This window comes from Sitodiplosis mosellana, unplaced genomic scaffold (genome assembly GCF_009176505.1).
Source record: "Sitodiplosis mosellana isolate CC-2019 unplaced genomic scaffold, AAFC_SMos_1.0 Smas_scaffold_5414, whole genome shotgun sequence".
NCBI classification, from domain to species: domain Eukaryota; kingdom Metazoa; phylum Arthropoda; class Insecta; order Diptera; family Cecidomyiidae; genus Sitodiplosis; species Sitodiplosis mosellana.
The window spans coordinates 1-22,513 of NW_022600656.1; the positions used below are offsets into that span (position 1 = coordinate 1).

General features: G+C 34.6%; 1 protein-coding gene across 1 annotated transcript in view; it reads left to right on the forward strand.

Annotated features, from left to right (window-relative positions):
- Window positions 1-6,056: 6,056 nt before the first annotated feature.
- LOC129572703 (serine/threonine-protein kinase D1-like) overlaps window positions 6,057-22,513 on the forward strand; it is a gene marked incomplete at its 5' end in the record, with an annotated part of 27,034 nt that continues 10,577 nt past the window's right edge. The window contains 3 exons of the mRNA XM_055452717.1: window positions 6,057-6,201; window positions 16,383-16,708; window positions 17,143-18,040. Coding sequence (XP_055308692.1) covers window positions 6,057-6,201; window positions 16,383-16,708; window positions 17,143-18,040 — 1,369 coding nt within the window. The remainder of the gene's footprint in view (window positions 6,202-16,382; window positions 16,709-17,142; window positions 18,041-22,513) is intronic.

The following is a 22,513-nucleotide window of genomic DNA, read 5'->3' on the forward strand; positions in this document are numbered from 1 at the left end:
CCCCCCCTTGAATTTTTGGCTTGACCCCCCCTGAATTTTTTGGTGTCAGAATGTATGGTTTTGTGCGAACTTTTTGAAATTTTTCGGACGTCCGAAATTTTTGCATTTTTTGGTTGGAAAATTCTCGGAAAAAAACTACTGTGGGAAATCGGGAAATCGGGAAATCGAGGAAAGTTCAAACCAGAGAACTTTTTTCCGAGAGCTTTCTAACCAAGAAATGCAAAAATGTCGCTGAAGAAGAATACGCTGCGTATTCTTATCCAATTTTCTTTTGATTTTTTTAATTAAAAAAATTTCCGAGAAATAATCGGACGTCTGAAAATTTTTCGGACGTCCGAGAAATTTCAAAGAGTTCGGACAAAGACCTTGTCCGTCCGTCCGAGAAAAAAAATTCGGACATTCGGACCGGACGTTCGAATTTTTTCAAAAATGTTCGTACGGACGGGCGGACAAAATTTTGTCCGTTGACACCTCTAAACGTAAACAGAAAAATATCGTACGATATTAGGGCGATATCTGCCTTATGCGATATTAAAAATATGCGTGAATGAACACAATTTTGAGTGTTTGAATGTGCTTTATCAAGATTGCTTTGTTCGTATCTAAATACATGGAAGAGATTTGACGTAAGATACCAAGACGCGCTTTAGACGGTCTTGAAGCTGTCAATATTATTCGTAATGGGTAAGATGTCCGTTTGTCCTAATTTGAAATCAATGAAAGGACGGATGGACGAACAAATTTTGTCCCCTTGACACCTTTAGTGGAAGCGATGAAAAAAATTATGACGAGCGGGGTGAGCCGAAATTTTGAATAAACGAAGAAAAAAAATTGATATATAACTAAAATATGTCGTTTCAATCAATAATCATAACTGCATTTTTGAAATCACAACTGCAGAAAAAGCCAACAACTGTAGCTTGAAATGGCCATTGACTTGAAGTATTTCCTGGGACTTGAAGTCACTTTCGATACTTTTTTCTGTGTGACCGGAGTATACACTGTTTTTTGTACTAAGAATTTGCATTTTATCTATCATTTTATTTTATTTTTGCGTTTTTGGGTTTCTGCGTTTCATATCAGGTTCCTTATAGATAAAGCCATTAAAAAAATTTCACTTGCGTTTTGTCTCTCTGTCTGTCTGTCTGTGTGTTCGTCCATAGTTTTTGTACGATATTTTACAAACTTCCAGGCATTGAAGTATATCAATTACTAAACTAAGACTTTTTGTTCCACCACTTTCTGATTTGGCCGCCATCTTGGCCTTGGCCGGCCTTTAAAAATTCAAAAAATGACCTTCCTTCCAATGACCTCTGTTCCCCCACCCAGACAACCGATTTCCATCTTTTGGGTATCGTTGGAAAGGTCTCGAGGCCAGCTATGAAATGGCACCTATTTCCAGTGTTTAAATCTTCCAATCAACTCGATAGAGCCTCCATAGATTGAATCGAAAGAGTTTTTCAAAAAAGACTCTTCCAAAAGAATCTTTGCAAAAATTTTCAATATTCTGTTCCAAATTACGGCTGTAAACTATATTCAAATAAAAGTAATAATAATTTTATATTTTAATACTACGAAGAAGAAAAAACAAAAACAAAATTATTGATTTTAAATTTTATTGAAATAATTGATTCCGTTCGATCCATATTTTGACAATCGTCGTGCACCGATTTGTGACATTTCACCATTCGCTGCAACTTCATGCCATACTTAGTATATGTACGATTGTCAAAATGATCGTTTTAATGAAATCAATTATTTCAATAAAATTTGAAATAAATCATTTTTTTTAGTTTTTTCTCTCCATTGTATTAGAATATAAAAAGAATTACATTGTTATCCCGAACTTTTCCGTACCGTTGGTCTGCGTTGTCCGTAGGTACTTTTGGTTATTTTTTGTGAATTTTCTTGAAAATATAATAATAAAAATAAAGTGAAAAATCGGTCACTTTAACTAAAACTTCGACAATTTTGTATGAGAGGTACCCGTAAATCGATTCTCATTGGCTTTAAACTGAGGTTTCATTTTTTGGAGAAAAAATAAGATTCTGAAAGTTTCATGTTGATCGCATTTGCAGAAGTTTGGTTTTTGGCCCTAAATTTTTTCCAAGAAAATGTCGACAAAGATTGAGGACAAAAAATCAAACTTCTGCAAATGCGATCAACATGAAACTTTCAGAATCTTATTTTTTCTCCAAAAAATGAAACCTCAGAAAGTTTGAAGCCAATCAAAATCGATTAACGGGTACCTCCCATTCAAAATTGTCCAAATCTCGGTAATTTTAGTCAAAATTTCAAAAATTTTGTATGGGAATCTTATTTTACTCTCAAAAAATGAAATTTCAGAAAGTTTGAAGCCAATCGGAGTCGATTTACAGGTACCTCCCATACAAAAGTGTCAATTTTTTGAGGTTTTTCTTAGGGCAAGTACCCCAGGGTCAAATCGAAAATGGCTCATCTTCGGAATTAAACTCAGTTTTTCGGATACAAAACTTTTGGCATTTCCAGATTTTGATTATCTCAATTATTTTTTGAGTTATCGTGTTAACAAACACCAACGACGACGACAACGACAACGACAACGACGGCACACGAACGGAAAAGTGTCTCAAAAAGTGTTTTCTACGCGTTTCATGAGTTTCTATGATGATCCAAGCTAATTTTGCGAAAAAAGTTTTCGGGACCAATTCCTATACTTTCCCTTGACACGTTGTGTACGGAAAAGTAATAAATCAAAACCTACCTTTTGAATATGGTTCACAGCCGTAATTTTTAACAGAATATTGAAATTTTTTGCAAAGATTCTTTTGAAAGAGTCTCTTTTGAAAAACTCTTTCGATTCAATCTATAGAGGCTCTATCGAGCGGATGGGAAAATTCAAACCCTGCCTATTTCAAGTTGAAAAAATTGAGTTGACATGGTCTTATGGGCGAAAAAACGGCCACATGGCCTTGCACAAATCGGCCATTTTTTCGAAAACGGCTTCGACGAATTTTTTCAAAATTCCCTTGATTTTAGCCCCAAATTGGAGCTCAAAGAACACCAAAAGTCGCTACTGAAGGAATTGAACTACGCATTTATATTGTAAATGTTCACTCATTTGCGTCCTTCTTTGACATATATAGCACATATCTGGTAAAATTCGTTTTTTCGGGCTATGGTCGTTAGAAATTGGAAAAACATGAAAAATCGCAAAAAAAAATTGACAAAACGTCATTTTTCTTGCGTAATTGCGATCGCTACGGCAGTTAAATATTGATAAAAATTAACTTACGTTGATATCATTGAAATTTCCCAACCTTAAACCCATGTATTGGGCATACAGTGCCCACTGCCCAAGACTAATATTCAACATATCTTTATTATTGTTCATCAATGAATAAAACAATTATGGTTTGATTCGTTGTATATTTGGCAACATAAATCGCGCTAACGTACTAATATACACACTACTTTAACACATATGCGCATAAACATGTGTGAGTCGCTGTGCGTGCATCGGTGCCAGTGTGCCCACTGCCCATACACATATTCCCATAGATTTTCTATAGAACTTGTTTTTACAACAAAGAAATAAGCTTCGTTGGAAAGATCTCGAAAAGTACATGTCATTTGTGGTATAAAACATCAAAATCGATCATCATTTGGTCAAGATATGACCATTTTATCAATTTTGACAGGAAAAATTCCAACGACCAAATCTTAGCCAAATGCCGGCCTATTTTGATCTTAAACACCAAAAATGACATCCACTTTTCAAGACCTTTTCAGCATAGGTTCTGATATTGGCGATTTAAGGAGGGCGTAATTTTGAAAATTTCGCAAAAACTTGAAGGGGTAATTTTTGAAAAATGGAAAAAATGTGGGAAATTTTGGGTAATTTCGAAAGAACGAAAAAATTTGGGGGTAGTTTAAAAAATTTGCTTGAAATTCAAGGGGAAAAAAACTTATTATTGACACTGAAACTATACGTTGGAGCATTGGTGAAGGCAATAAATTAATTTTTTCCAGCTTTTTTGGGTCGATTACATCAATTCCATTTTTGACCACTTTACAATCACTTTGAACAGGATGAAATAAACAAACACTTGAAACAAGTAGAAGGCATACTGCATTTTGAGTGCTCGAGCTGCTGTCTTTAGTATACTATTTGTATCTGAATATCATTCATTCAGAAAACTCGTACTTAAACACACAAATCTGAGGAAAAGCATAAAAATCAAAGTAATAAAGTTTATTCACTGGAGCATGAACTTTGCACTTTTTCGTTAAATTGAAATCAGCCAATTTAGCATTTAAATTTGGAAAGAATGACTCCTATAATTTTTCGTTGATTCGCCAATGCCAGCAAGTATGCAAAAATGTTCAGAGAAATGCAGAGTGGATTTCTATAGATAATTTTACTCAATCCAAAAATCGAAAAAATTTAGGGGTAAATGCTCAATCGAGGCTCGAGGGGAGGGTAAAACGTGATCTCCGTGCCCTAATCAGAACCTATGCTTTTGAGTGATATATGTAAATTTCTGATCCAACCACCCGTTCAAAATCGCTATCAGAAAATACTAATAATACGCTATCTACGGATAAAGTCGTCGCCCTGATAAACTGGGAGTGCATCTAGCGCTTCAGTACAACAACAAATATTTATATTTGTGCATCATTTGCTAGGTATTGGCGATATAGGCGGCGATATAGGTGGCGATATAGGTGGCGATATAGGTGGCGATATAGGTGGCGATATAGGTGGCGATATAGGTGGCGAATGAGTAGTATTTTCGGGCAATTGTATTACCCTTCGGTTCTATGGAATGGGACTTTGAACTAATTTTGTTGATTTTTTTCGGCATTTTGTTTTTCGAGTTTTCTTTCGGCATTTTGGATCCGGATTTTTTTTTCGGTGTTTTGCTGTTTCGGAATTTTTGTTTTCTTCATTTTGTGTGATTACCCAAAAATGTGCAAAACCAAATGACACTATAAAAATGTGCTGTACGTAGCATATCGCTTAAAGTACCGAAATGATTTTTTTAGATTGATATCACAAGTTTTGTGTTCGCTTTCGGCACGAGCTTTGACTTTGGGAAAGTTTTTTATTTGATAAAATTATTCAGCCAGCTTTTGGTGGTATCAAAAAATACAAATGCAAATTTATTTATGATACACATAATATTAGAAAACATAAAAAAGTTCTTCAGAATTTAAAAAATGAATTACAAACTGCATTTATAAGAACCTTTCGAGGCGGCGAGAAATCAAGCGGCATGCAGAACGAGAAAATCACGAATTGAAGAAAAAGACGAATACGGCAGACAGACGGACAAGTTTTGTTCAGTTTTATATATATAAATTGTTTACATTAGATCGTATGGTTAATCCAATAGGATTTTTTTGCTAAAAAATACCAAATGTATATAATACTCTCTGTATTAAAGTCAGTTATAGAAGTAAATCATTTTTGGGCCTTTTTGGAAAATTCCAGCTAACACACAAACACAGACGAAAAAAACCTTTGAATTATTTTAGACGTATTTCTTTGTTTGATTCAAAGGTTTTTTTCGTCTGTGAACAGATATAAGTTTAACAAAAATCTTTGACGCTCAATTTTGTTCAGTTTTTGACGAGGAATCGAGTGGTAGTTTCAGATTTTATTTCTGATGGGACGTTCCGAAAAATTGAGTTCGTTAAAAAAAGTAATGATGATCTTATTACTTTCATCGATTTTCTTGTTCAAAAAGCTGACCAACAGAAATAAATTTCTCAAAAATCCCCAAATCTTTTGGATAAGGAATCAAATGACAGCTTTAGTTTACATCTCTGATGAGCCATTTTGAAAAATTTACCTGGTTGAACATTTTAGGGGCTTACCTCGAAATCAAACCATTTTTGAGGTAATGTTCCATGACAGCTGCGCATGGTGGTGAAATAATTTCAATCAAGTTTTCTGAGAATAGAATGAAATCCCATCTTATGAGCAATAAAATGAAATTTGCAAAAATGCACATAAATGATTTACTTCTATAAAGTCAGTTTCTTTACTAATTTATTGGAATTATTTATAGATACCTGAAAATGGTTTAAGTCACTTATCAGAACGCCTGCTCTTGTTCCGGCATGACTACAAAAGTTCAAATATACTTCAACTGGTGAATTCGGCTTCAGATGTAGTGGATGAAACTCTTATTGAAATTGTTCTGACATCATCTCGTTAGTATATTTTTGAATTTATTTTTTTTAAATTATAATTTAAGGAACAACCGTACACCGATTGTATTTGAATGACAGCTACTGCAGCGGGGGCGCCCCCCCCCCCATTGGAGAAATACTTCTTAGCTGCAATATATGAATGGGCAAGCTGAATAATGAAACGTAATTCTTTTTGTAAAATGAAGAGCCCCTGAAATTTTTTTTTTCAGTAAAAGTGCCCCACAAAAATATTGTCTGAATAAATGACACGTGAATTTGTTTTCATGCAAAAATATTCATGTACCACTTTTACTGAAACAAATTTTACGAGGCGATTCAAATTGAACATTTTTCGTGGGGCGCTCTTTCATACAATATTTTTCGGTGACGTCACTCGTATTTATCACATAGTGCAAATTAAGTGATAAGGAACTCGAATTTCGATGTGGCGATAACACCGATGGATTGGGCACAAAAAATACTGTATTAGAATCGAAAAAAAATTTAAACATTTTTTTCGATTTTTGCCTGTGTTGGACCGTCTACATGGGAAGTTTGTATGAAAACCTCGGAGCGCCGCTGCTATTGCATTTATCCTGCCGTTTTCGAGATATTTCAATGCGTAAATATTTAATAATATTATCTTCAATTGCATTGGCCTATATGGAAGACAATCGAGCGCCGAAAACTTATGCTGTTTCGCTCACACTTATGTGCAATTTTTACTCGTATTACAAGCTGTTGTGTTACGAACAACAGAGCCGCTCGCTTCGTTCCTCTTGAAAATTTACGCGCAATAACACATCGGTCAATAAGTCCCGAGCCTAACCACCAAGTGGCAACACTAATGTCAAACCCATATCATTTTCGAAAACTACAACCTTTTTTAGGAATCCAGTCAAAATTTGAGCCAAATCCGACCATCAGTTCGCTAATTACAGCACTTTAAATGAAGCAATTTTCCAATTTTCCAAAATCATGGAAAAACTGCATTTCTCCTCTCGATTTGACACATGTATTCCAGAAGAAAAACGAGCAGGAGTACCAAACCCATACTATGATTAGTTTATGGCATCCTTAGGCTTTCGAAATCAATCATTAGATATGGAAGAATTGAATTTATGCATAGCCATAAGAGCGATTTTGTCGATAAGCCTCCAAATTGTTCAAAATATGTGGTTTTGGAAGAAATCATTGCCAAAATCCGTTAAGTGATATCGGAATTCTCAAATGTGATAGTTCATAGATTTGCTAAGGCCATAGGGCAACTAACTCAAGCTATAGTTACAACTTTGCATGGATATATGCATATGAAATACTCAATCGAAAAAGCCTTGCCGCGTTTTTGGATATGGAGTAGATAGAACAGTTTTTTGGGGATTCGAAGCCCGTTTGGAGCTGTATAAGTAAAATTTGAATAGGGTTTTGCCTTTATATATTAGAATTAATGTATTTTGAGTTCATTTGAATAGATTCGATCTATAAATTGCGGGTAGAAATCGCCAAAAACGGTTTGTAGCGACCAAGGTCGCAAAATATGAGTTCGGGCATTATTAGTGGATTTAGGTATAGAAAAATATTCGCGAACCAGTGGGAAAGATATAAAACAACATGAAAAGTCACTTATGCATCATTTTAGACCTATCCGAATGTCAAATCTTGATAAAACATAGCAAATTTGGCGAAGAAAACTATGTTGTTCAAATGCGAGTTTCATCCAGGTCAAAGAACTGTTTATATGGTGATATAATTGAACGAAATTGGTTTCAAACTGCTTCACTAACCATTGTATTTTTTAGGTCTGGTCATTCTCTGAACTCTCCACATGAATATACTTGAATACAATGCATCAGAAGAAAGTTATACCGTTTTAACGGCAAAATTGAAGCATTTTCGGGAGTCTTTCTCTCGTATAGCTGTAACTAGCAAACTGATGGTCGGATTTGGCTCAAATTTTGACTGGATTCCTAAAAAAGGTTGTAGTTTTCGAAAATGATATGGGTTTGACATTAGTGTTGCCACTTGGTGGTTAGGCTCGGGACTTATTGACCGATGTGTTAAATGTTGCACACATAAACAGGAATATGCACGTCTACAAGCGCGTCTTACGAGCGATTATGAATGAACGTATTGAGAAGAAGTGTCGCCAATGTGTTTGTATTGTATACAAACATAGCACACTCATTATTGTAAAGCACTCACTCAACACTACGTTCATCCATAATCGCTTGTAAAGCGAAACATGTTCAATCGTGTTCGTGTTTGTGTTTATGTGCAATGGTTTTCAAGAGAAACGAAGCGAGCGGCTCTGTTGTTCGTAACACAACAGCTTGTAATACGAGTAAAAATTGCACATAAGTGTGAGCGAAACAGCGTAAGTTTTCGGCGCTCGATTGCCTTCCATATAGGCCTATGCAATTGAAAATAATATTATTAAATATTTACGCATTGAAATACAGTACGCCTCCGCAAATTAGAAACCCGAGAATTAGAAAACCTCAGAAATTAGAAATGAATTTCAGGTTTGAAAATTTGTATGGAAAATTTCTAATTTCTGGGGTTCATTTCTAATTTACGGGGTTTCCGAATCATTTCATTCAAGACAAAGGGAAATTTACTTCATTTTTAATGAAAAAACGTAATGAAAGTCTTTTCCGTTTCGTTGAATAACTATATTAGCAGTTCAGCTTGAGATTTTCGACGTTTACCATGAAGTTAAAAATTAGGTCACGAAGTAATTCATTCCATATTGTCTGCGTCAATCATCAATCATTAACAAATCGAAACCGATTTGTTCCATCAGAGAATTTGCATATACAAAATTGTATATAGAATGCTAACGTTTTCTGTTTACTATCGTAAGATAGGCCATCATTTATTTCGGTTTGTTCAGGAGTAGTTTATCCAGTAAAATAAACTAACTATATATTTATAATCACTAAAATAACTGCTTATAAGCATGTATTTACATACGATACTTGATTGAACAGTGTTCAATATATCGTTTTCAATTAAGCAAATCATTCCCCCTATCAGTTTTTCATTTGATACACCGTTTTTGGATGAAATTGAAAAAACCTCAGATATTAGAAAACTCCGCAAATTGGAAATGGTCTCGGGACATTTCATTTCTAATTTGCGGGGGCGTACTGTATCTCGAAAACGGCTATATAAATCGGCAAAACGGACCGTGATGTCACTCCCAGCTGGTTTGATGGCCTAGAATGCAAATCCGGTGAAATTTCAGCTGATCCATAGATTCTCAGGATTTGACCAGGTTCCAGTGCTTCCTTTTTTATGTGTATCCGTGAAGTCATATTCCCTATGTTTTGTATGGAATTTTACCACAACGCAAAGAAATTGAAGTGCTGAACTTGGACAGGTGTCCAAATCCTGAGAATCCATGGATCAGCCCAAATTCGACCGTATTTGTATTCTAGGCTATCAAACCAGCCGTTTTCGAGTTATTTCCATATGTACATTTGGCCATAGAAGCCAATGCAATAGCAGCGGCGCTCCGAGGTTTTCATACAAACTTCCCATGTAGACGGTCCAACACAGGCAAAAATCGAAAAAAAAGTTTAAATTCTTTTTTTTCGATTCTAATACAGTATTTTTTATGCCTAATCCATTGGTGTTATTGCCACATCGAAACTCGTTCAATTTGAATCGGCTCGTAACATTTGTTTCAGTAAAAGTGGTACATTAATTTTTTTTGCATGAAAACAAATTCACGTGCCGTTCATTCAGACTATATTTTTGTGGGGCACTTTTAGTAAAAAAAAAATTTCAGAGGCTCTTCATTTTACAAAAGAATTACGTTTCGTTATTCCGCTTGCCCATTCATGTATGAATGCACACAAAAAAAAAATATTTATAAAAAAACACAGTAATATCAATCATAAATGGATTCACACGACAATTGGTGTAAAATATATTGGGTCTATAACTTAAAAACTGGAATTTCACGCCAATTGCCACCATTCGCAAATGCGTTGTCGGATTTCAATGGAATTGAGGTCATTTTAAAGTGTCATTCGTCAAGCTTTCAAAATCAGTCAAGAAAAGTTTCATATGTTGTGTACATCATATTTTTTCAACAATGGGATATTTTGAAAATCGGAGAAAGAAACAGCATTTGCGGGGGCCGCTTTTTTCACACGGAAAAAATATGAAAAAATGATTACACAGTGCAACACTAGTCAAAGGACCAAGACTTGGCATGGTGGAGGTGTTAGTACTACCATAGCATAGTAAAACCCCAGCTGGGTTTTGAAAGTTAATAGCGGTTTTCATTTTATCGGCCTAGGCAGTTTTTGGGATTCAGAGGAGGATTTTCCAGAGCTGACTTCTTCAGTTTTTGGTCAATAACGCATATTGGTGACAACATCTTACTGTCTTGAGCAAAATTGTAGTTGAAGGTCCAATGAACAATTGTTGTGAACAAACTATACCAAAAAAATCACATTTGGTGGGTGCTAGGGGACCAAATGTCCGAAAAAAGGTGGGTTTTTTCAGTTTTTTGACCATACCTCGCGCAGTATACATTCTTTTCACTTATTTACTTCGACAAAATTATAGCTAAAAGAAAAACAAACAACTCTTTAGTACATATTAACTCGAAAAAAATACATACAGTCCACTTTTTTGGCTCAAAATCAATTTTGGCTACCAAACAACACTTTTGGGCATTTTTTGAAGTCCTATAACTCCTCAACTGATAGAAATAGAGCAATGGTGTCTGAAGCAACTTAATTTTTCGAGTTATTATGTTCTAAAGAGTTGTTTGTTTTTCTTTTAGCTATAATTTTGTCGAAGAAAATAAGTGAAAAAAATGTATACTGCGCGAGGTATGGTCGAAAAACGGAAAAAAATCTACCTTTTTTCGGACATTTGGTCCCCTAGCACCCACCAAATGTGATTTTTTTGGTATAGTTTGTTCACAACAATTGTTCATTGGACCTTTAACTACAACTTTGCTCAAGACAGTAAGATGTTGTCACCAATACTAGATGATTTATTGACCAAAGACTGAAGAAGTCAACTCTGGAAAATCCTCGGAATCCCAAAAACTGCCTAGGTCGATAAAATGAAAACCCCTACTAAACTTTCAAAACCCATTTGAGGTTTTACTCAGGTGGGGTAGTACTAACACCTCTGATATACCAAGTCCCGGCCTTATGACTTTTTTTAAAAAATTGTTGCACTGTGTTATTTTTGTATCGGGTTGGCGTTGATTATCAGCAATGGACCCTTCTCGATAGACTCAAGCATATCAAACCATATTTTGATTCTTGCTCCTTGTCATTGTAGGGGGCGCAGCAGTCGCTCACTCGAAAATGGGCGTTTTTCAATATTTTGCGGGGGTGGGGAAGATATGGTCCGTTGTTCGGAGGTAAAATCATATCAAAATGTTAGATTTGATCGTTTCTAACAATAACTTAACTTTATATATCCATTTTTGACAGCAGAATCGAAAAATTGGCACAATACACCAAAAAATTGGTTTTTATGGAAAATATTTTCAGTGACTTTTTACACATCGAGACAAAAATTTCTAAAAATCAGTTGATTATTAATGCCCGCTATGCCCCCGCTGTATTCTTCAGACATTGCACCTTCTGAATACCACTTGCTTCAGACTTAGGGTCAGAAGTGCAATTACTTTTCTGAGGTGGTTTCTGTAAATTGCGTGAAATATAGGCAAAGGATGTCGCTTCCATTATGATTTCATTTTGTTATTGATGAGTTTTCTCCAAAAATAAAGCCCGGAAATTGATGCATAGAACCAATAGTTTTTCATCAAACCAAGAGCGCATGCAAAGTTTGAACGGATTCTGAAGAGTGAAGTCAAATTTTTGTCGATTTCACTTGGAATGGACGATATATAATTTTTTATAAATTGAATATTTTTAGTGTTTTTAAATTGAACGAAAGAGCGCCAAAGGCACTCGAGCCCTCTTTTTACCGTTACATGAAACGTACATTCTACAATGTACATTAAATAACTTTGTTTTTTTTTTCTCCATGGGGGTCCAAAACATTGGATTTTTCAATTCCAAAACAGATTCTGCTTTTTATGTTTAATTATTATCTGTGACTAACTACAAATTTAGATTAAAACGTTATTACCAATATGATACTTGAACATTTTCATTTCCATACATTATGATGTATTGCACAAACAAAACAACATTTTTAAAGCAAATAAGTTCTATTGGTGATATGTCATTTTACCAATAGAATATTTCATTTGTATTGGTAATTTCAGTACAAGTGACAAATTTACTAACATTGCCAATTGACCGTCAGGGTTCAATAATGTAATCTATTGGTACTTTTAAAATCGCACAAATTTGCTTCATACACAATGTTATCTATGGCCAAACATCGTCGAAGCATATTATGGAGAAAATTAACTTAAGAACACCACGACTCCGAACACGGAACACCGAATTCCTAGAGCTGCCGACCAGAATCTACAACTACTCAATGTTTGAGCCAATTAACTACATGCTCATCACATATAATGAATTTTATAAATACTTTAATATCATAGAGCCAAATCAAACGAATGATTGTGATACTAGTACTATTCCAAAAATATATAAAACTTATTTAATTGATTTTAATGTTAGCACAAACACTGTCAAGCAAAGAATAACTGATTATTTTAGAAGAAATAGAACTTGGAGAGACTGAAAATACGAATTCATTATAAATATTGTAAATATATAACCAAATATTTATACCAAAAAAACCACCTCTGGCGAAGAAACGCTGTATGGTGCAGAATAATAATAATAATAATAATAATAATAACTTTTGAATTTCACCAATAGAACTGGCAGGGTTCACCAATTCAGTTTTCTCTGTGTGGTTATTGTGGTAGCATTGCATTCAATACAGAAGTTTAGCCAGTGATCCCGTTCTGCTCCGAGCGCTCTGAGTGAGTCTCGTATTTACTCCTTTGTATTGAGCAGCAGTATCGTATGAGTACATTCTCACTCAATGCCGCAAAGTCATATGGTTGAGTGAGTGAGTTTCCACTCACTCAGAGCGCTCTTATACACAACGCTCAATGTAACACAGTATACTCCTATATACCAATTGCGATGTACACAAGTGAGTTTCTTTGTGTAAAACATTGAGTGAATGATTGAGTGGTTGTGAGTGACCGGTTGAGTTGGTTGTGAGTGAGTAGCTGCTCGCACACAGCTACTACGATGGGAGCGAGGGTTCGCTCTTGAACATTCATGTATGTGCACAACAGCACACGAGCAATGCATTGCTCATTTAAAAGAGTGATGAAATGCTCTGAGTGAGCATTTTTCGATCACTGAGTTTAGCTGATTTTTTTGATTTTTGGTGACCTGAACTTTATTGTACTCTGTATGCTATCTATCTAATCCATCCATTGTGATGTAGTACATTTCATGTAAAGGCTCAGTTATAGTTTGTTATGCAATAACAAACTAGACCCAAAATAAGCAGCGTTTAGTTAAGATATCTATCTTAGATAAGATATTAAGATAAGATAAGATAGATAGATAGTATCTATTATCTTATCTAGATAATTTTTCAAAAATGTCGAAAATCTTATTTATTATCTTTTCAGTTTTTTTTCGACTATCTATCTGTCGTTTTTTAGATAAAAATTAAGATGTTCATCAAGTAATTGTATCAGAGATTCGATCGATTCCAAATGATTATTCACACTACAGATTTGTCCTACTTGTCAAAAAAATATACATATCCCATTTATAGAAAAAAAATACACTTCTTAATCAGGGTAAATCACGTAAATCTTCCAACTGAAATTTTTTGTTGATTGGGATATTTTTCAAAAATTAAAGTTTTTTGGCCAATTTTCGTGCATTTTTCACAGAACAAAAAAAAATTGAAAAAAATTCATCAAATTGACGTATATGAATAAAGAATGATATATTTCTAAAAAGATTATCTTAAGATAGCTCAAAGATATCATCTCTATCTTTTTCGGAAGAAAGATGAAAAAAAAGATAAATCTAGATATTTTTTCTGGGACAGAACCATACGCTGAAAATAAGTCCTTTCGTAGTTTCTAAAAGACTCGAGAATGTTTATAACTTTCTTGTTTATACATATGTCTTCTTAATTTGAAACTTTGAGGCGCCGAAGGGAAGCGATAAACCAATTCTTCGTTTTCAAAAGATATTTTTTCTATTTCGAAATAAAGAATTGCTTTATTCAAGGGTAAATCACTCAAAAGTAATACAACGATGCTGAAAAATTAATACAACGTGAAAAAAGTAATACAACTTTTTAGTGAATTGTCCCTTGGCTTTATCGCTTCCCTTCGGCGCCCCTGAGTTACAAACTAAGAAGACATTTGTATAGAAAAGAGCATTCAATCTAAAAATATTAAGAATTTTCAATTTATAAAAAGGGCGCTCTCGCGATTATTTCAAGTAAATTAGACATTTGTATAAGTTCGAGCGCCCCCAAATGCTCTCGGTGCTCGTGCGCTCTGGTTCTTTGAACCCCGCTAGGAATGGCACTGCTTAAAACGTTACATGAATTTCTAACCAACACGAGCGTAACATGAGCTGCGGTCGCTACAGTATTCGTTTCTTTTGGTCTGAAACATGTAGATCCAAAGTTTAATCAAATTCTGAGAGAAAAAATTATCTGCCCGAAAAAGTCCCGTTGCGACCTCTGTTCTCAACCGCAACCTCCAATAGAGCCCATCCTTTGTTTTAGTTTTTTCAAATGAAGGAATGTTTTCAATTTCTGATATACTGATATATTCATCAATCATCAGTAACCGAATATTGTTTGTATTGGATATTATTTATCATATACACCAACCTAGCGAGTAAACATGGGGTGTTTTCCGTGTACTCGAACCAACTCATCTTCTGTATTGAGTACACGGGTATCCCACGACTTAAAGTGCCTCCAGGAGCACTCCACGGGCCTTAACATGGGCCGTAGTCCATCAATTCACAATGCCTTTGGCAGAACCAATGATATTTTGAAGAGAAAGATTTTCGGCACACATGCGATTCGAACCCCTGTCCCCACGCTTACAATGCTAGCACACTAACCAATACGCTATATCTGGGTATTCTTATGATAAGCTTCAGCGTGGCACAAATTCATGTAACGTTTTTTAGAATCTACTTTTCCATGTGGCGTTCTTTCGTATATTGCTTCTTTGTTACATTCTATCAATTATGCTGTTCATAAATTTCAATTTGAGAAGCCATGATTGATTTTTACGTTTTCAATTTTATTTTTCGCAACCAACAAAGTAGTATTTTTCATTGGTTTTATTTTATTCATTCATTCATTCATTATTTAGCATTTGCATTTCGATGTACCGATAACATTTGGATTGGGCACACAAAATACTGTTTCCTGAGAAGTTTAGTCACTATTTTTCATACAAGATTCTAGAAGCCAATTTGATTATCTGTGAATTAAATCACTTTCAATCGATTTAAGCAGTCTGGAAATCCAAGTTAAAGAATACGTTCCCTAAAGACCATAATAAGTTGATTTTTTTAAGATTTCAAAAATCATCACTTTGAGTATCCTCAGAAAGTCACATTTGCATTTTTTCTAATACTTGTGAAAAATTGAAAACCTCTCACAAAAAATTTTTTAGTTACGCCACTGATATCTATCAACATTTATCTTACTACTTGAATATTATTAGCGATATTAATAATATCCTCTTAATATCGGTATTTACATATTTAAATATTCGGATAAAATCTCATATCGGTATTAATATTAAGATATTATTAATATTCTGATATTAGTGCACAATTTTTTGTAGGGTCTCTTATTAGTTTTCAGACAAAATTTCAGAGCATTGCATCTACTGTCTATACGGCGCTGCTGCTGAACAGTGGCTGTTGGTTGACGCGCGAGGCTTACAGTGTGTCATATGCACTAGAACGTAACCAACAGCCACTGATCAATAGCAGCGCTGTTGACACCTCTAGAAACCACTTTATTTTGACAAATGACAAAATTCGAAATCGTACCTCCAAATAAAGAAAACTGTAAAGAAGATAATGAACAGAAAAAATTTACCACAAAAAACCCTCTAAAGGTTTTAATGAATTTTTGGAAACAAATCTGAAAATTATGAGTCAAACAAAAAAACTATATCTAATATTTAATGAATTTGTTTAATTCCCGTTTTCCAGCGATCATTTATGCAAATAATCACGATGATATTCCAACGATTCGACCTCACACACTTGCGGTACATTCATACAAAGCACCAACATTTTGTGATTACTGTGGTGAAATGTTGTTTGGTTTAGTACGACAAGGGCTTAAATGTGAGGACTGTAGCATGAATTTTCATAAGCGATGCTGTAACAAGGTTCCAGATAACTGCAGTAAAGCTGATCCATCTCGACGTTCATCGTCTCTTCAACCTCCACGTGTTCCTTCAGCAGCGTCAAGCAATAATTCACTTGCTTCCGCATGCGATGATAGCTCAAGTTCTACAGCCACATCATCATTGGTAAGAAAGATGGCGCAACTTATGAATGAAATTCGAAATTAGATGAAAAATATTTTCATTTGACAATGTGTAATGGTGTAAATCGAGATCTAATCATATTGATATATAAGACATGCAATACAGAATTTTTTTAAAAATTTATTCTAAACGCACCTGATCTGGTATATTCTAGATACGTCAAATGTAGTTTTTAATAGATTTTACATTTTTTCTATCATAACAAAAAGTTTTCAATGTGAGAATGGAATCTCAATTTACATAATAAAATGATGACAAAGTTGGATGAAAAATATAAATGTGTTTGTGTTTGTGTTGTTTCTTTTTCATGTCCAGCATTTGAAATATGGAATATATCAGATCGTGAACATTTTTGTGAAATTTGAACTAAGGTATTTTTTTTTATTTCTATTCCAATTTATTTACCGTAAATCCAGCAAATACCATCTAATCGATCAAACCGATCGTCATCAGCTGGAATTCGAAATGGGATTGGATTGATAGAGCGAAAAATTCCACACACTTTCTCGGTTCATACATATACACGACCGACAGTTTGTCAATTTTGTAAAAAACTACTACGTGGAATTTTTAAGCAAGGCCTTCAATGCAAAGATTGTCAGTATAATGCTCATAAAAAATGTATTGATAAAGTGCCAAAAGATTGTCCCGGGGAAAAAGAGCCAAATTTTAGCGAACTAAACGACAGCAGCATTAGTAGTGAAAGTGAAGTATATTTAAAGGACGATTCAAATGATAGCGATAACGAAGAGTCTCCAAATAATAATAAGCAAAATGTAACACCTTCTGGTTTATTCAATGGCTCAATATACCGTGATGTGGATAATGATGCCTCACAAGATGAACATTCGACAACTGACTTTGTGCAACCGATGTCAAGTAGTGCCAACATTCCGCTAATGAGAATTGTACAATCAGTAAAACATACAAAACGACGTAGTGGCCAAGTCATCAAAGAAGGCTGGCTTGTTCACTATACAAACAAGGATAAGACTGTAAAGAAACATTACTGGCGGTTGGATTCAAAAGCAATAATATTGTTCATATCGGATCATGGCAGTAAATACTTCAAAGAAATTCCATTGAATGAAATTATTTCAATTGATACAGCACGCAACCTTAGTGGCAACGAATCTCATTGCTTTCAAATACGTACAACAAATGTTGACTACTTTGTTGGACAAGATCCCCTGTTGAGTTACAAAATTGGAGAACCTCTTTTGATTCCGCCACCCGATTCCGGGGTAGGAGCACATCTAGCAAAAAGTTGGGAAATAACTATCCGCCAAGCAATGATGCCAGTCACCAACTATCGTAAGTATTTTTATAATATATCTTTATTTATTTATTTATTTATTTAATTAATTATTGATACCACCAAGTACTGATTGTATATTAAAGTGGCTATGACATTTATACTGACGACAATATTCGACCTGCCTCTAGTGGTATATACACAACACACACGCTAGCATAAGACTTATATGGTCTGCGCCGAATTATAGGCCGTGTATACGCTTACTTGATCTAAATTTTCAACTATCGAGCATTGTGTCAGTAGAGCTCGTTTTATGTTTACATTGAAAATACTTGTTATTGTTGTTGTCGTTTCATACCCGTGAATATTAATTTGGAGATCGACAAGAACCGAATTACAAAAAATGAAACGTAATAGATAAATATATATGTATATTTCGTCCGAGATATGAGATTTTAAATTCAAATTTGAACAGCCATAGCTGGATTCATTCAAGAATAAACGAATTTTGTGTAAAAAGTGTTCACATTCTATTTTAGTTAAGGAAACACATGTTACTATTTGTAATTGAAAAACTTCTTTGATAAGTCTTGAAAAAATAGTAGGACGGAACTCACCACTTCTTTAAGTGGACTGTAGATTCTGAGTATTAAAATCGTTCCATCAGCATAGGTTCTGACCACCGCGCGCCGGGGGAGGGGTAAATTTTTGATCAAAATGTAGGGGGTAATTTCCAATTTTTTCAAGAAAATCGAGGGGGTAGATTCAAATTTTTGTAAAGAAAATAGCGACGTAAATCATTTCAAAAACCATTTCCCTAAGTATGAAAGAACCGCAGGAATGAAGCGACAAAAACAAAATATTCAATGTAAACATGGTACGAGCTCTACTGACACAACTCATGTGGTGGTAGTTGAAAATTTCAAACTCGTGTGTATGCACAACCAATAACACTGTGCAACATTTTTTCGGTCATGGATGAGGGACTCACTTTAACTAATCGCTCCTGAAAGTACTTACCAAAACTAATTCATTGGTGAATTTTAATGAAATTATGTATTTTTTGCTCAAACTTGATTTTGAGCACTTTTTCGATATTTTGAGACGGCTATATCTTTGTGAACCGTAAGGAATATTGCTTTTGTGTCTTGAGCAAAATTTGGTATTGAATGGGAGAAAAAAAATTCAGAACAAACTTACCCCAAAAAAGGCACTTAGGGCCTCGAAATCGCAAAAATGCCCATTTTTTACCATTTTTCAACCATAACTCGCAGCGTATTCAATTTTTATGGCCACTCTCTTCAGCAATTTTGTAGCCAACGTAGAATTGGACAACTTTGCTCAACATACTAACACAGAAAAATTATGTTCTATCTACCTCTTTGGCTCAAAATCACTCTTTCGTACCAAAAATGGTCAATTTGTTGAGAATTTTGGCCTATTACATGCAAATATCTATATATCTTTCCACATTTTTTGGTTGAATTTTCGTTAAAGTATCTCTGCGGATAACGTGAACTCGTTTTTAAGCTAGTTTAGTGGGAAAAATCACTCATTTGAAGGGAAATTTCGAGTTTTGAACCGATTTTTGAGCGTTTGGTGATATATTTCAGTTTAAGCGGTGTGGCATTTTAAAGCTGATGTTCTTAGCTGAAAAATAAGGCTAATTCCACATGCCTATGTCGTCTGGTAGGGTACTTATGGCTGCTCAAGTGATATTTAGTGCCAAAATAGTGTAAAAAATGAACATGTCATCACTTGGGAAGCCATAACTTTCCAACTGGACATCATAAGTAAATCGTATTGGCCCTATTTTTTAGCTGTGAACAAAAACTTTAATATGACATACATTAAAAACTGAAACATGGCTGTTGTCATGACTTCATTTGGCCAAATGTCCACCAAACGCTCAAAAATCGGTTCAAAACTCGAAATTTCCCTTCAAATGAGTGATTTTTCCCACTAAACTAGCTTAAAAACTTGGCAAAAAGAAAGATGCAGAAATTCTAGTTTTGGTAAGTACTTTCAGGAGCGATTAGTTAAAGTGAGTCCCTCATCCATGTGTTGCACTGTGTAATAATCAAGTAGCAATTGCATTAATGCTAGCGTGTCTGTACCGTTTGTATGAGTGGTCGGGAATAAAAATGACTAAAGTTGAACCACTTATGGATAACCGTAACACAATATTCTTGATTTTTAAAAGTGCAACATAAATTCTGTTCGCTTGTAAGTGAATTGTAAAATATCTGTGGACTATAGAAATCGTGTTTCAGTTTAATTGAAACAAAAATGTTCGATACACTTTCAAGTCCATTGGAATGATGATTCAGGCTTCGGAGTGAAAATTAAGTGATAAGGAGCGCGAGTTTCGATGTGCCGATAACACCATTGGATTGGGCAGATGAAATACTGTATGAAAATCGAAAAAAAAATTTAACTTTTTTTTCGATTTTTGCCTGTTTCCGATCGTCTACATGGGAAGTTTGTATGAAAACCTTGGAGCGCCGGTGTTTTACCCGTATTGTTATACACATCAACAAAGCAGTCTGCTTCACCGTAGAAAAAAAGTGCGCAGTAACGAACAAGAACGTTCAGGTTTCGGCAACGTTGCATTATAGCGATTATGAATGAACGTAATGAGAAATGAAGCGAGAAATTACGTTCATTCATAATCACTAGTGAAGCCACGTTGCCAAAACATGTACTTTCTTGTTTCCTTACTGCGCACTTATTTTCTACGGTGAAGCAGACTGCTTTGTTGATGTGTATAACAAAACCGGTAAAACACCGGCGCTCCGAGGTTTTCATATAAACTTCCCATGTAGACGATCCGAAACAGGCAAAAATCGAAAAAAAGTTTAGCTTTAGGCCATTTTTTCGGACCGTAAATTATTTCATTTTAATATCCATATTTTTTATTTCAAATGAAGCAATTACGCCTAATTGCAAAAATGAAATAAAATTATCTTCTTGTAATTCACTTTTGAGATAACTCAAAAAAAAATTTATACTTTTTTCGTTACCAATGTGAAATAATGTACGATGATCATTCACATTGAACGTACATAAAACACATAAGTGAAGAATACAATATCATCATACAGTAAAACCTGTCAATAACGGAACCTGGGAATAGTGGATATGCAAAATATGGAAAAAAATCACGAACAAGTGTACGGAAAAGTGTGGGATTACGAATGTAATTCTTTTTTATTTTCCATTGATTTTCAGTGACAACCGGAATTTGGGATCTTCTAAACACAAAATATCCTACTTTCGGATCTTCTGAAAAATTCTTATTTCACTCTCTGATAAGTACATAACTTTTTGATCCAACCTGCCGTTCAAAATCTCAATTTTTGACGTCAAAATCGGCCATAGTGTAAGGCTGCCAACTCTACTGATTTTTTCAGTAGACTAATAAAATTCGTAAAAAAAATTCGTGTGTCGGAAGCAAATTCTTGTTTACACATATGGAAAGAGGAAGTCCCAAGGAAGTTTTCTATCTGATCAGATTTCCCGGAAAAGTCACTGGAGCCAAAATATGGCCTCATATATAAATTTAGGGTCATTTTCAGTACATTTTATTTCTACAAAATCTTCCATATTTCCCGAGTTTTCCAAGATTTTCCAACCATTTTCATTTTATGAATGTACGATCGTATGCTGAAAACGAATTCAAGAAAATTTCCCGGAAAATTGCAAATCCTGGAAAATTTTCCGAAAATGAACATATCGCTATAAAAGGAAAATGGAAAATCGGGGAAAATTATGAGAAGTCCCATTCGATCGGGCGGAAAATTTCATGGATATGGTAGCCGGAGGCCGAGATTTGGGGCCTAAATCCAGCCGTTTCCGAGATATTGCGAAAAAACTGGCTTTTTACTGAATTTTTCAGTATACTGGTAGAAAATAGTTGGCAGCCTTACCATAGTGGAATTTGTATCTAATATGTTTTTGCCTTCATTTTTGTGAAGAGATCAACAGTGCTATCTCCACTTTATTGAAAAAACTTCAGAAAACTTGCTGTTGTCTTTCATATTGCGATTTTTTATGACTTTTATCACATTTCAAAGTAATTTTCATACTTTTTCGATCAATAAATACTGAAATATTTACATTTAAAAATAAAAATTTAAGAAAAAACTGACATTTCCCTTTTTAAATGCATTATGGGCACTCAGGCACCGGTTTCACGAACAACGTTAGAAAATACATTTCAGAGTTTGAAGGTCAACTGAGCGATGTTCACGTACCGGTGAACACGACTGATCACAAATAAACATACATGTTCAGTTCATTTCGTTTTTTTCAAAGTTTAATTTTCATAAAAAACTACAAGGAAATTTAATAGGATACATCGCTATTACAGTGATACTCTATGAATGCGATTACTACAAGATAATTTAAAGGTGGCAAATGGCCAATCGAAAAAAATCGATACCAAACGGACAAATGCTGTCCGTTTTATCTAAATGTGTGAATAGGACTTGAAGATAAATACCAAATTGTGAGTCATGAAGCCCTAT